Raw genomic sequence first — 20,499 nt, 5'->3', positions numbered from 1 at the left:
TTATGGGGTATTTTCACCTTCTTTCCCCCCCTCTATCTTCCTCCACCACTACCTCCTTTTCTATTTCCTAATTTGGGGGAGATATATCAAAATCAACAGCCACCCTGTCCTCTATCTCTAATCTGTTGTGGCTCTTATGATATTAATAAATCTGACCAAACCACTAAGACATTACTCAATTAATACCACTCTTTACAAATACTTAATTCCTTTAACCTTAAATAAACCTTTATCAATATATCAATCAAATTATATATATATATATATATATATATATATATATATATATATATATATATATATAACAATCAAGTGATTAATTCCTTAGCTAATTGATTATTTCAATTCTACCCAATTCTAGCAATCAACAGTCATAGCAATATAGTTATTTCACGAATATAGCAAGCAGTCAGTCTATATATTTATATTTATGTGTGTCTTTTTATCTATATTTATATATCACCTTTATCTTCCTGTCCCATCAGAGTCACTTTCCTTTTAATTATAAATTTCCAACTCTGAATTTGTGGCACCTTTTATATCTTCTTCTTCAGCCAATAGCCAGTAATTGTCTCACTATCAAAACTGCAGTCCTAAGGTTGATGTGTCACTTTCTCCATCTTGGATCTGTTCTACTCCTGTGACTTATAAATCAAAACTTCAAAGTCTGTCCAAACTATTCACTTTCCTTCTACTTATAGTCCACACTCGTTTTCTCAAGAGTTCAGTCTCCATGACTCAAAAGCCTATCTTTTCTCGTTACCTTTCTATCAGTTCGCCTGATCTCATGGCTAGTTTATGATCTTCTAACTTCCTGGCTCCTTCTTCTTGTTGCTCTCGCCTGTCACCTTATATCTTGTCACTTCTCTCGCCGCTCGCTCCCTCTTGGTAAGGCTCCCTCTTCTAGACAGCGTCTCTTTCAAAAGCGCTCTCTTTCACTTTTTAAATGTAAAAAACTTGGAATTATTTTTCGTCAGCTCCGTTCCACCGTTGTTCCACTAAGTCAATGCTAGTTCCGTCCCTCTGTCAGATCTTCATGTCGGACATTACTGGCCTCCTTCTCCCCGGTCTGCTTGCATCTTTTTTTTCTCCGGATCCCCAACAAGGGCTGCCGCTCATGTAGGTTCTCCAGGACACCCGCAACTTCGGCTGTCCCTCCAGGACCTCCTATGGCTCCGAGGAGCCCCTGCAGATACTGGGTGAGAGGTTGTGTGATATAGAGAAGCCCATTCACACAGCCGCCCGCTCTGACAGCTGGCTCCACTGTCAGAGTGATAAGTAAAAGTGATAAGTAAAATCTTAAGCATATTTATATTGGAATAAAAATTACACTGAAAGAACATACTATTAATATGTGCTTGATGCATGGTTTGCAGAACTATTGTGCAAGTGATATATATAGGATTTATGAGTAATGGTGTGTGGAAATGACTTTGGTAGACAGGGCAATGAGACGTAGCCAAGGAAATAGTCAGATAAAAGGCAGCTTAACCTGCAGCAGGTATATTACATGGTGTACCGCCTGGATGTGCCTTTTCTGTGTGTCTATCGAGTTCTTGAGATAGATGTGGATGTTTGATGATGTTAAAGGTATCATCGCAGGATGTAAGCTGTTCCAAATAAAGCTGCTTTTTGCAATTGCCTGATGGTGAATTTGTCAATGTTGATAATATTCAAGCGATGCTCCATTTGTTTTGGGATTGCACCCAAGGTGCTGATGTCCATTGGTGCTACCTTTGCTTTCTTTTGCCACAGTCATTCTATTTCTACTTGCAGCTTTTTGGATTTTGTTATCTTCTCAAGTTCTTTCTCTTCTCTTCTGCTGTCTCCATGTACTGCCATATCCACTATCCATATTTTTTTCTTTCTTATTGACAAATATTAAGTCTGGGATGTTATGTGGCAGCTGCCTGTCTGTTTGAATTGTTATTAGTTATTAAATTTATTTGCTGCCCAACTTTCCACAACAATGGAATGGGGCAAGAGGCTCAGAAAAGACCCTCCCTAGTTTCTATGTCTCTAAGGGGGACAGGGTGAGAGAAATACAGATGGTCTTCAGTTTAAGGCTACAATTATGACCAAATTTGTTTTTAAGCAGCATGGTCATTAAGTGAGGCATTATGTGACCACACCCAATTTTACAACCATTTTTGCTGTTTTATTAAGCACATTACTATAGTTGTTAAGTGATATGTCACGTGATCTAGATTTTCAGCCTTCCCTGCTATCGTCTTTGCTTGTTAGAAGTTGGTTGGAAAACAAATTCATGTGATCACAGGGTTGGTGCAAAAAAACCACAATTTTGGGGAGAGTTTATAGGTCACTTTTTTCAGTATCACTATAACTTGACCCATTGATAAACAAATGGTTGTAAAGCAAGACTACCTGTCCTTTCAGACTTGCAAGATTCTATTTATCTAACTTTATAGTAAAGCAGAATTAGGTCACCTGGTCGTGTTTCCTGTGTCATCTAGCTAGTATGATTGACAGAATGTGTCTGTGTGATTTGTCTGCAATGTTTCACTATGTCAGTATGTATAATAAAAATGTATGTATGTTGTCTAAAACACAAATAGTGTCACATTCAGAGTCAGCAGCATCTGCTGATAGAAGCAATGGGGATCTGAATTCTGATAGTAGCAGTGCAGCAGAGTGATGCAAGCTACATTCTTTTTGTACATGTGCACCTACAAAATGGGCAGAACCTGGGGAACATCACTTCTTTTGTCATTCTGTCAAAAGTCAGAACTTCCTGTGGGACTTAGAAAATTTGTGCATTGACAAAATTTCCATCTGTCAATTGCAAAAAGTTACACTGCTTGGATCTGCACATAAGCTATTTTGATACATTATGACATCCTTGGTTCTTAGGAAGAACAATGTTTATCAAGGCCAACACTGTCTCTCTTCGTTATCTGTATACCAATGTCTGCAGTAATAATACCTTGGTCTATTACTAGTACAGTTATTTATTATTATTTAAATCTCCTACAGGATCGCTTGGATGTTCACTTGTTCAAGAAGCACTTGTGCAGTCGTTTTGTCAAAACTATAACAAGGCTGTTGAGTGTGCAATTGCAGCCACAAGAAACCAACCTGAGCCAGCTTTGTATAATCTACTTGGAAAAATCCAGATGAAAGCCAAAAAATTCAAGGTTAAGACATGAGTTTTTGTTAAATCTTTTAAAAAGGCAAATTCTAATGAGTATTGTAGAAATACTGTTTGTTAAAAAGGAGTTGATTAATATTCGCTTCCTTCTTCAGCACTAATTATTTATTTCCAAATATTTTATTTTTCTGTTTTGATAGCTAACACACAGTGCTTTACTAATCAAGCTGTCATCCCTTTTGTTGAGTAGGTTTTTTTTTAAAACCTTTTGGTTTTATTTATATAGTATGTTTAAAACCCAAGCACATCATCTCTATTGGAATATAATTAATCAACTGTCTATTCCTTCCTGTTCTGGGGCTGTGTATAGTTGAGGATCAAAGGATGTGTGTACAAACTCTTATCCAAGCAAAAGAAAAAAAATCCCCTTTTAAATTGCCTCCTGCCAATTTCCTGTTCCTCTCTCTTCCTGCTGCAGCCATGCTGTATTTCACCTTCGGCTATGTAAGAAGTCACAGGAAAGAGGAAAGAAACCTTTCTCTTCCTCCCCTGGTACATATATTTATTTATTTCTCCAGTTTGCATGGCTGCCTAACTGAAAATAAATATGGGAAATGTACATACAAACAAACCCACAACACAGACTGAAACAGGAGAGCAGATCGGCAGCTGGAGACCAGCAACCAATATACTACCCTTCTTCCTATAGATGAGCTCATTCAGCACTCTAGCCCAGTGCCCAAACAGCAGTCAGGTCTTCGGAATCTTACCAAAGATCAATAGATCAAGACCATATGAATATTTTGGGGCCAAACTGTTCCATTGGGCAGGTGTCACAACGACAAGCATATTTTCTGAGTCCCATCAAATGACATAGTTTTCTGGAAGGGACTTGGAACATGCCAGTTTGGAGAAAATTCAGCCCAAACTTTCTTTAAACTGTGCAAATCAGGCAATCAGAAATGTTCTGCATTAACATTCACTTTTTCTTCAAAGAAGTATTCCTAGAGTCTAAAATGTAACTAGGTTTTTGATTTTATCAAAAGTTATATGTTGGTTTTCTTGGGTATAATTTGGTACCTTCTATTTCTACCTGTTCCCAAATAAATCATCTTTATAAATTTCAACATATGACTTTGTACGTTTGAAAAGCTCCATTTCTCTGCACATTTTTTCAACTATGACATTTTTATGCTCCCCTAGGGGTCTAAAGATAGCTCACTAAGTTCTGTGGGAACTGGAACATTCTGGCTTTGGGAAATTTAATACAAAAGCTCTTTGCCATAGTTTTTCCTATAACTGAGCACGAGGGAGGGTGATATAAGTTGCAACAAGGCAACTTATATCTAGCAGAACATTCAATCTGCTTATTAGCATTGTGAAGTAATTGCTTTCTAGGGAAGTTTTACCAAAAGGTCTCTCAAGTGAAATTAAAATTTCACATACTACTTGAGTTATAGTTTTCAACAACCACAATTCGATCCAAATTTCCAATGTAAGTTGTTACTGTCATAAGTTGAGGCACCCCTTGAATGGATCTGATTTTATGACATTTTTTGTGTTGCTCATTAAGCAAATTCATGGTCATCAAGTAATAATTTATAATAATAATAATTTAATTTCTATACTGCCCTTCTCCCGAAGGACTCAGGGCAGTGTACAGGGCAATACAATAAAATATAACATATAAAAATTAAAAAATATTAAATATTACAGCCCAATTCAATACATTAATACAATAACATTAAAATACCCCTAAACCCATCAGACCAGGCTGGCTTGTTCAAATAAATATGTTTTTAGGTCACGTCGGAAGGAACGAAGGTCGGTAGCCATCCGGAGCTCCACCAGTAAAGGGTTCCACAGGTCTGGCACGCCCACAGAGAACGCCCTCCCCCTGGGGGCTGCCAGTCGACACTCTTTGACCGACGGCACCCTAAGGAGGCCCTCTCTGTGGGAGCGCACTGGACGAAGGGAAGTTGATGCCGGCCGCAGGTGCTCCCGTAAGTAACCCGGACCCATGCCATTTAGGGCTTTATAGGTCATAACCAGCACCTTGAATCTTACCCAGAGGACAACAGGAAGCCAATGCAGCTCGCGGAGTAGAGGTGTTACATGGGAGTATCGGGACACCCCCACCACAACTCACGCGGCTGCATTCTGCATCAGTTGGAGCCTCCGAGTAGTCTTCAAGGGCAGCCCCATGTAGAGAGCGTTGCAGTAGTCCAAACGGGAGGTCACGAGTGCATGAGTGACTGTGCGCAAGGCATCCCGGTCCAGATAGGGCCGCAACTGGCGCACCAGGCAAACCTGGGCAAAGGCCCCTCTAGTCACAGCTCCTATATGATCTTCCAAAGAGAGCTGTGAGTCTAGGAGGACACCCAAGTTGCGAGCCCTATCTATGGGGGGTAATATCTTAACCCCCATAGTTAACGATGGAACAATATGAATTTCCCGAGATGCCGGCACACACAGCCACTCAGTCTTGTCAGGGTTGAGCCGAAGCCTGTTCCTCCCCATCCAGACCCGAACCGCCTCCAGGCATCGGGACATCACATCAAGGGCATCACTGGGGTGGTTTGGGGTAGAAATAAAAAGCTGGGTATCATCCGCATATTGATGATACCCAACCCCAAAACCACGAATGATCTCACCCAGCAGCTTCATATAGATGTTGAACAGGAGAGGCAAGAGGACCGACCCCTGAGGGACTCCACAAATGAGAGGCCTCGAGGCCAACCTCTGCCCTCCTGCCAACACCGACTGTGAACGTCCCAGGAGGTAGGAGGAGAACCACCGTAAGACAGTGCCTCCCACTCCCAATCCCCGAAGACGCCGCAGTAAGATACCATGGTCGATGGTATCAAAAGCCGCTGAGAGGTCTAATAGGACTAGGACAGAGGAGCAACCCCTGTCCCGAGCCCGCCAGAGATCATTCACCAGCGCGACCAAAGCCGTCTCCGTGCTGTACCCAGGCCTGAAAGTAAATGCCTAAGTGTGAGTCTCTTCTTCTATGAGCACTTTTTGCTGAAAACTGGTAAAAAAGTTGCAAATCACAGTCACGTGACTGTGGGACACTGCAACTAGTTGTAAAGGCAGGCCAGTTTGCCAAGTGCCCCAAATGCAGTCATGTCACTATGGGGGGAAGAGGGTGGCACAACATTTTACAATGGCCAAACGTGCTTTACCATAAAGCACCCCATTTTGACTCTGTTGTAATTTCAAACAGTTGTAAACCGACCAGAGGATTATCTGTTTTGAACAATATTGTTTGTTAATATTTTGTACAGTATATGTGCCCCACTGCTCTTTAGTGTTGAACTTGTTACATGTTATGCCATATTTACATTCTTTATTGGGACCTGAAATGATTCAATAAGCAAAGAGGCAGGAAGCTTAAACAGTTTAAACAGGTCATTGGCAAGGAGCTAACTTTGTGTTTCTGCTATTCATAGTCATTAATAGACGTTTTTAGAACCATTATTTTTGTTGAAAGAGGCCAGAATAATTGGAAGGAGAAGAGGGGAATTAAATCTTATATGAAGGACTATAAGCCAATTGTAGGAGTACAGATAACCCTTGATTTGCAACAGTTTGTTTAGTGACCATTCAAAGATACAACACCACTGAAAAAGTGACTTCTGACCATTTTTCATATTTATGACCATTGCCGCATGCCCCATGGTCACATGATCAAAATTCAGATGCTTGGCAACTGATTCATCTTTATGATGGTTGTAGTATCCTGGGGTCATGTGATCACCTTTTGCAACCTTCTGACAAGAAAGTCAATGGATTCATTTAACTGTGTTTTAACTAACTTAACAACTGCAGTGATTCACTTAACAAATGTGGCAAGAAGGAATGTAAAATGGGGCAAAACTCACAAAACAAATGTCTTGCATAGCAACAGAAACATTGGGCTCAAATTTGGTGGTAAGCTGAGGACTGACTGTACAAAGTTGACCCAATAGAGATCCCAAGTATTTGGTTAAAAGTAAGAGTCCCCAACTCTTCAGTTCACCAACCCCTTCATGATGATTCGGACCATCTATAGATTCCAAAATATTTATTATATGAAAATTCTTTAATAAATACTACTTTAACTAACAGTAGTACAAACAACAACAATAATGACTTCATTAAAAATAGGTAATATTAAAAGTATAAAAATGTAAAATTTAACATATTTTTTTAAAATTAAATTTATATACCACCCTTCTTCCGTAGGACTCAGGGCGGTTCACAAGGTTTTTTAAAACAGTACAACAAATTACATATCTATTACTGAAACTGTTGATACGTGAAGGATGCATCACATGAGCATCAACAAGGGCACTGATACTTGATTGGAGAATAAGGAGGTTGGTGAATATGCTCAGTGTGGGAGGTGATCCAGGAATCATACATATGCATGTATCCTTCCCAGGATAGGGGAGATGAGAGAGACAGAGGGGAGAATGGAAGGCACACAGACACACAACACAAAGCAAATGGGTAAATGAGGCTAGTAACAAAATACAACTGATAGAGACCACTCAAGGCAACTCTTGCTGGTGGCTGACCATCCAACCCTGGGTTACTCACTGCTAGCCCTGTCACTTTCAGGACTAGGGACTTGCATGGAGCTCTGCAGAGACCCCAAAGATTAATGGACCCGAATTGACCTTCCATCATTTTTTGATCACCTATAAACCCTCAGTATTTACTGACCTCCTTTGATTCCCAGTCATCTATCAACACCATGGATAGTCCCATCAATACTTTGGGATTGATACTAATACCTTTGGGAAACTCTGTTTTAAAGGGCCATGCACTGTTAAGACAAAAAAATATCCTCCTGTGAACTTGGATAGGTATTGCCTAGAATAATGCAGCTTTCTGTTACACAAATGGCTTGCACAGAGTAGTGATGGATATAAATATATTGATTGTGTTTATAATAACACATGTTTGTATGTAGATAACATAGGCAAGGCAAGTTGGAAATTTTTATTTTGTTGACAAAATGTGCAAAATTAATGTAAATATGATAATGACAATTTATTTTCTTAAGCAACTATGAACAGGAGAGCAGGACTGCCTTCAAAAGTAGGGGTGCTCCCATACAAGCTTTTATTATATAGTCATTCATAAAAGTTTTGGAATGTCCAAACGATGTTGCCTTCTGCTTGTAATCTCTCTTTGTCATGTGCTGTTTTTTCCTGTTTTATATCTTAGCAGAAAAAGGTTCAGTTGGGAAGAATAATGGAATAGTGAAATAGCTCTGGACAATGCCATTTGGCTGGTGGTGCTATCAATTAACTATATACTTCCTTTTTATTACAGGATGCTCTTTCCAGTCTTAATGAGGCTTTGATGCTGCTAACTGGCCCTGACAAATGTCTTCCTAATACCTTTGAGGCTGCAGAATTATATTTTTTAATGGGCCAGTGCTACATGGAGCAAGTTTTTCTATTAGAGGTATGCATTTTGACTTTGACCTGGTTCAAAAATAGTTTGAAAGCTGGAAATAACAACATTACAAGAATTGCCTGGGCGTCCAGTTTATCCCTTACCCTTATTCACAAACTGGCAGTTATGAACATTAACAGCCTGAAGTATTAAGACCAGGCTGGCTAAAGAACTGTTTTTTCCAACATAACATTCCCACCATTTGCTCTTTTTCAGATTCGGAAAGACTCACCTAACCCCACTTTTGTCAATTTGTTTCAGTTTTTTTTTTGAAGCCAGCTTTTGATCTGGCTAGTTAAACTTAGTTTTGTCTCTGAGTACAATTTAATTGATATACTACTCTTAATTTTCTATATGGTGGCTATTATTACTTCATATTAAATATTGTACAATATATCATTGATATTTAGTTCAGTATATTTCAGAAAATATTCATTGTTATTTGCTACCTTAAACATTATGACTGGAAAGGTCAGCATTATTTTGATTAAAAAAGGATCACACAGTTTGGCATTCTTCCTCTCAAATCTCTTTTCAAAGATTATCTGCTTGAATGTGTGTGTGTGAGAGAGATATTCCCTTTATTTGTTTCTTACATGAATATTCCAATTTTATAGAAAAAAAGTTAGGTGATTATCTATTTGTTAGAAGAACCAGGGCTTTTTTTCCTCATAGAACGCTCAGAACGGAGTTCTGGTACCTTTTTTGGATGGAACCTTGTAGGGTAGGCAAGGCGGGTTGTATGACATGTGTGAGTTCCGGCACCTTTTTCTTTTACAAAAAAAGCACTGAGAAGAACATTCTGGTTTGATCCTGAGTCAGGGTCACAAATTAAAGAAATACACTGGGCAAGGTCCTTGAAAAGGAAGCTGTTTATCTGAGAGCATAGACTAGAGCTACTTGAGGCTGGTAATATTTATAGGAAAGGTGATCCTTTCTGTGAATGTGCCCTTTGAAGCATTTGTTCTGGTGGACATGTAGCCCTAGTGGGGAGATGTCCTTATCTAACTCTGCTGAATGTATAGATCTTTCCCTTGGTGTGCGGTTATGGGCTGATTTTAGGCACCTCATTGGTGTGTTTGGGAAAACTCTGTATCTTAAGGGAATTCCCTTGTTTGCTATTCTGCAGTTTAATCAGTTCAACCTGCCTGCCAATCATTAGGTTGAACGAGGTTAAGCAATCTTCACAACGTTGTATGGTCTTTGTTTGCAACATAGCTTCTTCTGATTTGCTTACTTGCAAATCAGGTTTGTTCTCTTTTCTTGTGGGTTGGTTTCTGAACGTTTCGTTACCAGGCTAACATTTTCAGTGGAGTTTTGGGGTTGTCAGTGTCAGTGTTCTTCTGTTTACCTACTTTCCAAAAAGTTTGGAAACCAACCCACAAGCTTGGAGAACGAACCTTCACCTTCATCCTACACCTGAGTTATAGATATTCACCACTATTGCATACAGATACGTGTATTTGATTTCACAAAAAATCAATGTCAGTTATTTAAGTGTTTTTCTTTTACACACACAACACACACATATTATTTAGGTATCTATGTGGAGCCCTCAGTTAATAACTCCCTGTTTAATGACTGTTTGAACTTACAACAGTATTGAAAAAGTAGTTTTATGACCAATTCTTGAACTTATAACCCTCACAGCATGGTGATGTGCTAACCATTCAGTTGCATTTCAACTTGCGTGCATTTATGATGGTCGTTAAGTGACGACTACGTATATTCTTTTCTACAACTGAAATAAAAATGAAATATGAAAAATAGAGGAAATTTTCTCTAGGTTTTGGTGTTTTATTTATTTTGTAGAAGCATGATTCAATTAAATCTAATGTTGAATCATTTTAGGCCTGCGATGCTTTTACTTCTGCTGTCAGGCTATATCCACGATATGCAGATGCATTTTACCAGCGAGGGCTTTGCAGAATGCAGCTCCAACAAGCTAAATGCATCTTAGATTTTAACAAAACACTTGCTATTGTACCAAGGCATTTTCAGGTAAGAGAGATCATTTTTGTATTTCTGAAGGTTTAAAAATAATCCTTAATAATAGAGTTTTAAAAATAAAGCTTAAAAATACATCTGAAACTATCTTGCTCTTTATTAATTGACCAAAAATGGAATATTTAATTTTTGGGAAATCCAAGATAGGCAGGATATGTTATGAAACACATAGAAAACAAGCAGAAAATATGCAGAAGAGGCTCAGATAGACACCTCCTTAATTCACATAATTATAAGAAGGGGGGGCACAATCAAACTTTCAAGATTTTTTTTATTGTAGCCACTCTCAAAAAAAAAAAAAAAAAGGAGCCATGGGCTTCCTGTGGATTTGATTCTTGGCCTGGTCTATCAGGTGGGGCTGACATCAATTAATTTGTTCAGATCTTCTCTTTTTGTATTCATAATTAAACATCCAATGCTAAATACATTTGTTTAAATGCTGTCAGGGTGTCCACAATAGGAGGCAAGAAAGTCAAGATATCTTGACAAAGGGGATTCCAAGCAAGCAGGGTGACAGATAAAGATCCATGATGCAAGCCTTCTTCCTTATGTATGCATGTGAAATTCAGGACCCACAAATCAGCCAACATTAGTACACAAAAGTTTACTTAGGGTACACAATAAAATAACCATTATAATTACAGATATGATGTGCAGAATAAGGCACTCCAGGGAAGATTATACAAAAATTAGGCACAGGCTATTGCTGCCCTCTGTAATTTGCAGAGAAAGAAACAAATTAGAAATAAGCACCTGTGACCAAGGACAAGGCTACACTTGCCTAAATTTACCATTGTCTGTTCCCAACTAGACATGCAAATAACATGATATACCGTTTGTAACTATCATGATAATATGCTGGCTTACTTGAAAAATTGGTATTACATGCGAATTGGGATCAGTGGTACATACTGTATATTCCTAAGGATTAAAACAATTCATGGAAAAATATGCTGGAATCTGCCTTGTTAACTATCATATATATATATATATATATATATATATATATATATATATATATATATATATATATATATATATATATATATATATATATATATATATATATATATATATATATATATATATATAAAACCAATATGCTTATCTACACTAGGAGAAGTACAAAGACTTGATATATGGAGAGTCAGAAGACTCTTCTGGGATTTAGAGGCTAAGGGCTTAGAGCCATCTTTCAGAACAAGAGAGAAGTGCCTATAATGAATTTATTATGGATTAAGAGATAGCAAACAAATGATAATTGTATGTGAGCTTTGACATTCTGTATTTAGATTCCAGTTAGTCTTATTGAAACTATTACATATTTTAAGGGGTCAGATAAAGTATTCAGTGTGTGTCTGTGTGTGTGAGAGAGAGAGAGTGAGAAAGGAGGGGGAGGGAGGGAGGGAGGAAGAGAGAAGGAATGTTTTATTCCTATTTATAAATATTTAAAGCTTTAAACCTATGTAAGACAACATAGAAGTCTCTAGATATTTCCTCCCTAAAGTGTTCTGCAGTGAGTTTGTTGTTGTTTTTTTTCTGTTAAGGCTTACATAAGTCGTGCTGCTTACTATGGTAGCAAAGGAAGATACTCTAAAGCAATAATGAATTGCACTGAAGCCCTCAAAATTGAGCCATGTAGTGTGAGAGGGTATCTTTACAGAGGAGTACTGAAATTTTACAACAGGGTAAATATGCTTACTCTACTGCTATTTTAATTTGGGATATATAAGTGAAGGCTTCACAGTTGTCAGATGAGTACAGAAGGATATTTAAACATCAGAGGTGCTTACTAGCATTGTAATGAGATCTTAATCACTTTCACAAGAAAGTGAAATCTCGATTCAAAGACCAATATTGAAATTAGTTTTAACAAAAGATGACTTCTGTTTTGTAAAATGGTTGTTGTTAGATGGAAAAACACACACACAATAAGAGAAGATAGAGAAAGGCAGGTGCAGGAAAAATCAGGGCTGTGAGTAAGTGGACTTATTGGATCTGCTATACTTCAGCTGAAGCCCAGTGGGGATTCTGAAAAAAAGGAGAGCAAAGTGCTAAAGAGAAGTGAGGGAAAAGCCAGCTTTTCCTTATTCACCTCCATTGTTTCTGTTTTGTGCACATCCCTTACAAAGACTGTAAGATGTAATATGGTACCTTATTCTATGTAGATTAAATAATACTGCTATTACTATTATGTCATTTTTTGATAGACTTACAAGCATGCTGTTGAAGATTTAACTAAAGCTATAAAATTGGATAAGGCGTGCACTTTGGCATATTATAACAGAGCAATTGCGTTTCAACAATTGAAGGACTATGAACATGTATGGTTTGTTTCTTCTTAAACAGTGATTTGTCATTAAGTTGTTTTGGCACTGGATGTGTACTTCCAAACATGCTTTCCTGTCTTACTCAGATTTTATAGTGGATCTAGGGGCAGGGTTTGACACCTGTAAACTTGTGTGTTAATACCACTTTATAATGCCTTGATAAGGCCACACTTGGAATACTGCATCCAGTTTTGGTCACCATGATGCAAAAAAGATATAGAGACTTTAGAAAGAGTACAGAGGAGCAACAAAGATGGTCAGAGGACTGGAGGCTAAAACATAAAGAACAGCTGCTGGAATTGGGCATGTCTAATTTAATGAAGAGAAGGACTAGGGGGGGACATGAAAGCAGTGTTCCAAAATCTCAGGGGTTACCACAAAGAAGAGGGAGTCAAGCTATTCTCTAAAGCACCTAAAGGCAGAGCAAGAAGCAATGGATGGAAACTAATCAAGGAGTGAAGAAACCTAGAACTAAGGAGAAATTTCTTGGCAGTTAGAACAAATAATCAGTGGAACAACTTCCTCCAGAAGTTGTGAATGCTCTAACACTGGAAGTTTTAAAGAAGAGACTGGACAACCATTTGTTTGAAATGGTATAGGGTTTCCTGCCTGAGTAGGGGGTTGTTGTTGTTATTATTATTATTATTATTATTATTATTATTATTATTATTATTATTATTATTATTGTGTATAACATGTCTGAGAAGCATATTTTAATCTATTTCTAGCAGGAAATTCCTTGTATTTATAGCATATCTTTATACGCATCCTTATTTTTTTTTAAATGAATGCTAAAATGAAATTTACAAAAACGAACATTTGCATCATACTTTCATTAAACTTGAATATTTCAAATTCCTATGTTGATCTATAACCATAATAAATATTTTGTTTCTCTAAATTCATAGTTATAATCTAATGAAGATGTAAAGAAAAAAACACATTCCTGATGTTATTATTACATTGAAAAGCATACAGGTTTTTAATCAGCTCAAGTTTCTGGCAGGGTTTTTTGAAACAGGAAATAATTCATGCTTTACAAAAATTAGCTGTGCTTTCTATTTCACCAATTCACAGATGACTTTGTGGATTCTGTTTGTTTTAGAGTTTGATAGATTATGAAACTGTTCTTCGTCTTGAGACAAACAAGGACATTGTCTTGAAAGTGCTGAAAAATCGTGCTCTGGTTTATATAGAAATGAAATGCTATGATTATGCATTAAAGGTATTTTTCCCCTAATATTATAGATACGTTTGTTTCTACATTGTAGATTGGATTTGTTTGAAAATATTTTGTAATCTCTAGTAGGAAAAGTGATAAAAGAAACAAAACAATGCTGCCTACAGACATGGTTAAACTGTTCATATACATTTAGAAATGTAGCTAACCATAACAAAGGAAGTTCTTAACATATAGTTAATTTGCAATAAATAAATATGCAATCATCAATGTTTAAAATTAATTTGTCCAAAATGTATTAAATTGGTTGAAGGAATATCTTGGGCTTTTAGATGTTGTTAAATTTCAGAGCCTACACATGCATGCATTTACTAGAGAGGTTTGTGCCTATAAAATGTTCAGTTGTCAGAAAATCACATGTGTAATATCTGTTTTATTATTTTTGTACATATTACTCGATTTATACTCTATAAGATATATTACTCTATCACACACACTACATCTTAAGGCTGCTTACAATATAAAAGATAGTTAATGAAAAAAAAAGGAAAGCAATCATTACTTGAAGAAATGAACATTTTTTCTCACCTATGCAGTAGTGGCTTTTAGAATATAGGTACTTCTAGATGGGTATCAATTTTATTGTTTTTGCTGCAAAGTTAAGCAGAAGGCTAAGCTTCTGAAAAACAGTACATTTAACATAGTGTCTTTCCATGTTTTAGGACTTTGCAGAAGTGTCAATGATTGAACAAAAAAACACAGAATTATTGAATGCTATTGGACTTTGCTATCACAGGTAATCTTAAACACTGCTGAGTAAGATTTGGGAACATGAGTTTGGTTCTCTTGTGTTACAGAGAGGTTTTATGCAGCAGATGCAGAGAAAAGAAGGCAACAGTGATGGCCCAAGGTGTTTTATTTCTTGCAACAACATCCAAATGCCTTATTCCCCAGTTCTGAACTAGAATAAGCATTTCTAAAAGCCATGAGGCATAATTCAAACACTATTAATTTCTGTTTTCATCAATTTCTCTCCTCGGCAGGACAGCCTTCAGTCTGTTGCTTGGTTGTATTGACTTACCACTTCCATCTCTCCTGTTAGCTAAATAGTTACCATGCTGTTTGCAATTGACAACTATTACACTGAAACATATCTGGAGGTCACTAGGCTAGGGAAGGACAATTAAAGGGAAAGGTCTACCTTGTTCTCAAGAAGCCAGATGTGTTTTCTTAATCTATTTTCACTGTTTGGTTCAATTTCTAATGGCTATTTGGAAACAGTATCCCATAAACCAGAGGTGTAAAACTGCTGGCCCGTGGCTGGATGCGTCATGGCGAAACTGTGCCCACCCCATTGCTGGCAATAGAAAAAAGTCACAATGTGTCACAACACGTCATGTGATGTTGCGAGTTTGACACCCCTGCCATAAAGGGTAGTACTGTAGGAAATCAGCATGTTTCTTATATGTCTTTTAATACTGTACAGTATTTTGAGAAATTGAGTAATGCACTTTTCCCCCAACATACTTACGTTATTGTATTTTTCACAACATGGTAATGGTAACACCATCTCATTTATTGTGAATCTTCTTTCTGTGACAACAAGAACAAAAGTACATTTTCATTTGCTACCAAAATTGCTTGGTTTATGTTTTAATCATGTTACGATTTTTAAGTTCATCTGGAAAGCACTAGGTTGAGGAGGTTTGATTTACAGAGAACATGTAGAATATAATAGAATGAGGAAGTGCACGTAAAATCATATCATCCTGCATAGATTCATTCATTCATTCATTCATTTTTGTAATAGCCACCCAATTCCAATGGACTTTGGGGAGTGTACAAAGCCAAAAAGGAGTAAAAACTAAAAAAAAAAAGGCACAACAGCCTGGTTTGAAACAATAATATGGGAAACAAAACCCGTAATATTTCATTGACTGAATTAATTTGAATATTTCATTGACTGGATTAATTTGAATATTTCGTTGACTGAATTAATTTGAATATTTCATTGACTGAATTAATTTGAAGTTATATCTTTACATTATAATATAAATTATAATAGAAACTGAAATGCAGCTTGTTTATTTGTTTATTATTAGGAAATAAACAGTGAATCCAGTGTTATTTCCTAATAATAAGCAAGCTACATTCCAGTTTAACGTAAGACAAGCCCTCTTTCAGGAAGGCTATGGATTAGGTTTGCTACTGATCTCATCTCCTTCTGATGCAGCCCAATACAATAATACTGAATGAGAGCTAAAAAAAAGGAGCTTGATGATATTATAATCAATAAACCAAAGGATAGGGGGAGAAGGTGGCTATAATTATATTTAGACTTTGGTTTTCTGCACTCCTGCATGTTTTCTTGTTCAAATACGCACATCTCAATATACAAAACCTCAATATCACTGTTAAAACACTAACGTTTAAATGGCCATTGATTTCAGACTTCAGAAATACGAAGAAGCTGTGGAATCATTTTCTAGAGTTCTTAAACTCAATCCCTTTTTTTTGGATGCCTACATTGGTCGAGGAAATGCATACCTGGAATATGGCCATAGTAAAGGCACTAGACAAGCCCTAAAGGATTTCCTGACAGCAGTGCATATCAATCCAGTGTGCATAAAGGCTAGACTTTGCTTAGGATACAGTTTGCAGGTAATATATTTGTGATTGTATCTTTATGCTGTCTTTCTGGAAAAAAGAACATAATTAAAAATTGCTGTTTGACAAGGAGTAATTTAGACTTTGTTAGAAGACTTCCCTGCTTGTTACTTTATTTTATTTGGTTTAGTTCAGATCTCTATTAATTAATGAGAGTAGGGTGATACCTTCTGCTGTATAATCTCTTTATTAGTCAATGCTTTTGTTTTTGGTCTTAAGGAAATATGAACATATACACAGTTTTGACTTTAGAAAAAAATGTCTTCCCTAGAAATTATTCCTAGGAAACAGGAAAATATATCTATATCTATCTATATCTATATCTATATCTATATCTATATCTATATCTATCTATCTATCTATCTATCTATCTATCTATCTATCTATCTATCTATCTATCATCTATCTATCTATCTTTCTTTCTTTCTCACATTATATCTCTTTCTACGCTGTGTGAAACAGATGTGAATGTAAAGTTGAATTATTTCCGTGTGAAATTCATTCAGAAACAAGAAGTGTTGGGATCTCTTGTCAGCATTGGTGTGTGTGTGCATGTGTGTGTGTGTGTGTGGGGGGGAAACAGAATTCCCACATACAGGTAGACCTTGCTTAAAAATGCCCTGTTTAGTGACTGTTCAAAGTTTTTATGGCACTGAAAAAGTAACTACATATAACTTTTTCTCACACTTATGACCATCACAACATTCCCAAAAATATGTGATTGAAGAATTCAGGCACTTTGCAGCCAGTGGGCATTTACAATTGTTACAGAATCTCACAGTCTTGTGATTGCTATTTGTGCAGTTCACAGCTAACTTCTGATAAGCTTAGTCAATGGAGAAACTGGCATTAAAATTTCAGGATTGTGGTCATATAATGTCTCCCTTAACAACCATATGGAAAATGATGTTGTAAGTTCATTGCAGTCCCATGATGTTTCACTTAATGACTATGTCACTTAGAATGGAGTTGCTAGTCCCAACTGTGATTACTAAGTGAGGTCTATCTATATCAGGGGTGTCCAAACTTTTTTCAAAGAGGGCCAGATTGGATGAAGTGAACATGCTGGAGGGCCGAACATTTTTCCGAACATTCTTTGAACAATTACAATTAAATGCAAATGAATTATTTTATGCCAAGTTAATTGCGAATGGCATACTTTTCATTTTATAACATAAGATCAACTGACAGCTGAGTTTTCACAATGTATTTTAAATAAATTAAAAAAAAAACTTACTGTGTGAGCTGTTACCAGAGAGTCTGACCTTGTCAAACTTACTTTGACAAGGTCAGACTCTCTGGTAACAGCTCACACACTTCCACCACTTCACAAATTCTGCTAGGCCAGGGCCCTACCTACCCCTGTCCAGCTCCCCACATCCCAGCCCATAAAATGGCTGTGAAACACAGAATGAGCGCACGTGCACACACACACACACACACACACACACACACACACACACCCGCCCTTCCCTGGATGTCGCCTTCGCCCAGGGGAGCCAGAGGGCTTCGAAGCCGGGGCAGCTCCGGCGGCAAAGAAGGCGCGCCCTCGCTGCACCGGCACAGACGCCGCGCCAAGCCCGCGGCGGGGGGAGGAGCGTGGCGGTTCGGCCAGGCAGGAAAAGGTGTGGGAAGCGACCGCCGCCTGGTAACGGTGCCCGGGCTCACAACGTGGAGGCGGTGTAGCGAGGCTGACGGTGCGCACTTGGCCTGGCTGAGCGGGAGAAGGGCCTGGCGGGCGGAGTCTCTGAGCTGGCTCCAGGCAGAGCAGAGCGGGCGCCCCGGCCGAGCTTTGCTCGGCAGCAGCGCAGCCCGGCCGGCCACTCCCTCGGCGCTCTTCTCTCACTGGACCGCGGCCGCCTCGCCCTCAGCGCGCGCTTGCTCGCCGCCTCCACGTTGTGAGCCCGGGCGCCGTTACCAGGCGGCGGCCGCTTCCTGCACCTTTTCCTGCCTGGCCGAACCGCCACGCGCTCAGCCAGGCCAGGCGCGCACCGTCAGCCTCGCTGCACCGGCACAGACGCTGCGCCAAGCCTGGGGCGGGGGGGAGGAGCGCGGCGGTTCGGCCAGGCAGGAAAAGGTGTGGGAAGCGACCGCCGCCTGGTAACGGCGCCCGTGCTCACAACGTGGAGGCGGTGTAGCGAGGCTGACGGTGCGCACTTGGCCTGGCTGAGCGGGAGAAGGGCCTGGCGGGCGGAGTCTCTGAGCTGGCTCCAGGCAGAGCAGAGTGGGTGCCCCGGCCGAGCTTTGCTCGGCAGCAGCGCAGCCCGGCCGGCCACTCCCTCGGCGCTCTTCTCACTGGACCGCGGCCGCCTCGCCCTCAGCGCGCGCTTGCTCGCTGCCTCCACGTTGTGAGCCCGGGCGCTGTTACCAGGCGGCAGCCGCTTCCTGCACCTTTTCCTGCCTGGCCGAACCGCCACGCGCTCAGCCAGGCCAGGCGCGCACCGTCAGCCTCGCTGCACCGGCACAGACGCCGCGCCAAGCCCGGGGCGAGGGGAAGGAGCACGGCGGTTCGGCCATGCAGCCGGCCCTTCAACCCACCGGAGGAGCGGCAGATCGGCACGGCCGGAGTCGGGAAAGCCACTAGAAGGGGGATGGGAGTCACCTCTCCCCGCCGGAGGGTCGCCCGCTGACATTTCTGCAGCTGAAAAAGTCGTCTCGGATTCCATGGCGGAAGGTCACCCCCGGGACTCCAGCGCCAGGCAGGGCTGAGAGGGGGAGGGGGGGAGAAAGGGAGGGAAGGAGACAGGGAGGAGAAAGGACGAATGGGGGGAGGGAGGGAAGGAGAAAGAGAGAAGGAAGGAAGGAAGGAAGAAGAGAGAATGGAGGCAGGAGAGAGGAAGAAGAAAGAGAAAAGAGAGAGAGAGAGAGAGAGAGAGAAAGAAAAGAAAGAAAGAAAGAAAGAAAGAAAGAAAGAAAGAAAGAAAGAAAGAAAGAAAGAAAGAAAGAGAAAAGAAAGAAAGAAATCGGAGGCTTGGACAGACCCCGCTCCAGGCTCCGGGGCCGCCACCACGGAATGCCCAGCCTCGGGGGGAGTCTTCTGTAGGCGCGCCCTGGCCCCCTCCCCTCCCTCCCTTCCGCGGCCCGTCCCCAAGGCGGTGCCCGCGGGTCCCCGGACTCACAGCATGCAGAGGGCGAAGGCGCCGGCCACGCTCTCGCTGTCGCGCACCAGGAAGCTGCCAGCCCGCCCGGCCCACACCAGCAGCTCCTCGGCCGCCGCCCGGCTCAGGTCCTTGTGGTACCAGAGCAGCCAGCCCGGCACCGCCGGAGCCCCCACGCCCGGGAGCCCCAGCGCCGCCGGAGCCGGAGCCACCGCCATGGGCAGACGTGGCGTGCAGGGAAGGTGCTCAGCGGGATGGGCGGGCAGGCCGAGACCCCCGCCAGCCACCCCCGCCTCGCCCACAGTGCCGCATGGCCCGACCGGAGACCCCCGGCCGCTCAGGGCATGCCCGGCCCAGCGGCTCCTCCTCTGCGCTGCGCTCCGGCCGGGATGAGGGCGCGATCCGCTCTCCGCGGGCTTCCCCTGCGCACTGGAGCCGCCCCGGGCCCCGAGCAGGCCTGGTGGAGGAGGAGGAGGAGGCGGAGGAAGCCGCGTGGAGCCCCGGAGCCTGGCTGACGGGGTGGGGGCAGCAGCTGGGCCGGCCTGCGCTTCCTGGGGTGGCCCCTTGGCGGGGGAGGCGGGAGCAGCTCCCGAAGGGGCGGCCCTCAATCAGAAGGGAGGGCCGTGGGAGGGCCGCATTTACATACAGCAGGGA

The 20,499-nt window shown here is 40.7% G+C and overlaps 1 protein-coding gene across 1 annotated transcript in view; it reads left to right on the top strand.

Moving 5' to 3' along the window:
• Positions 1 to 20,499, top strand: part of TTC6 (tetratricopeptide repeat domain 6) — a gene marked incomplete at both ends in the record, with an annotated part of 60,211 nt that overhangs the window by 28,726 nt on the left and 10,986 nt on the right. Inside the window, 8 exons of the mRNA XM_083354622.1 lie at positions 2,995 to 3,155; positions 8,438 to 8,572; positions 10,415 to 10,564; positions 12,118 to 12,258; positions 12,781 to 12,894; positions 14,006 to 14,125; positions 14,803 to 14,876; positions 16,531 to 16,741. Of these exons, the coding sequence (XP_083210748.1) occupies positions 2,995 to 3,155; positions 8,438 to 8,572; positions 10,415 to 10,564; positions 12,118 to 12,258; positions 12,781 to 12,894; positions 14,006 to 14,125; positions 14,803 to 14,876; positions 16,531 to 16,741 (1,106 nt within the window). The remainder of the gene's footprint in view (positions 1 to 2,994; positions 3,156 to 8,437; positions 8,573 to 10,414; positions 10,565 to 12,117; positions 12,259 to 12,780; positions 12,895 to 14,005; positions 14,126 to 14,802; positions 14,877 to 16,530; positions 16,742 to 20,499) is intronic.

Source organism: Vipera ursinii, assembly GCF_947247035.1.
Source record: "Vipera ursinii genome assembly, chromosome: 1".
In the NCBI taxonomy this organism is placed as follows: Eukaryota; Metazoa; Chordata; class Lepidosauria; order Squamata; family Viperidae; genus Vipera; species Vipera ursinii.
This window is presented reverse-complemented; position numbering and strand designations above follow the sequence as displayed.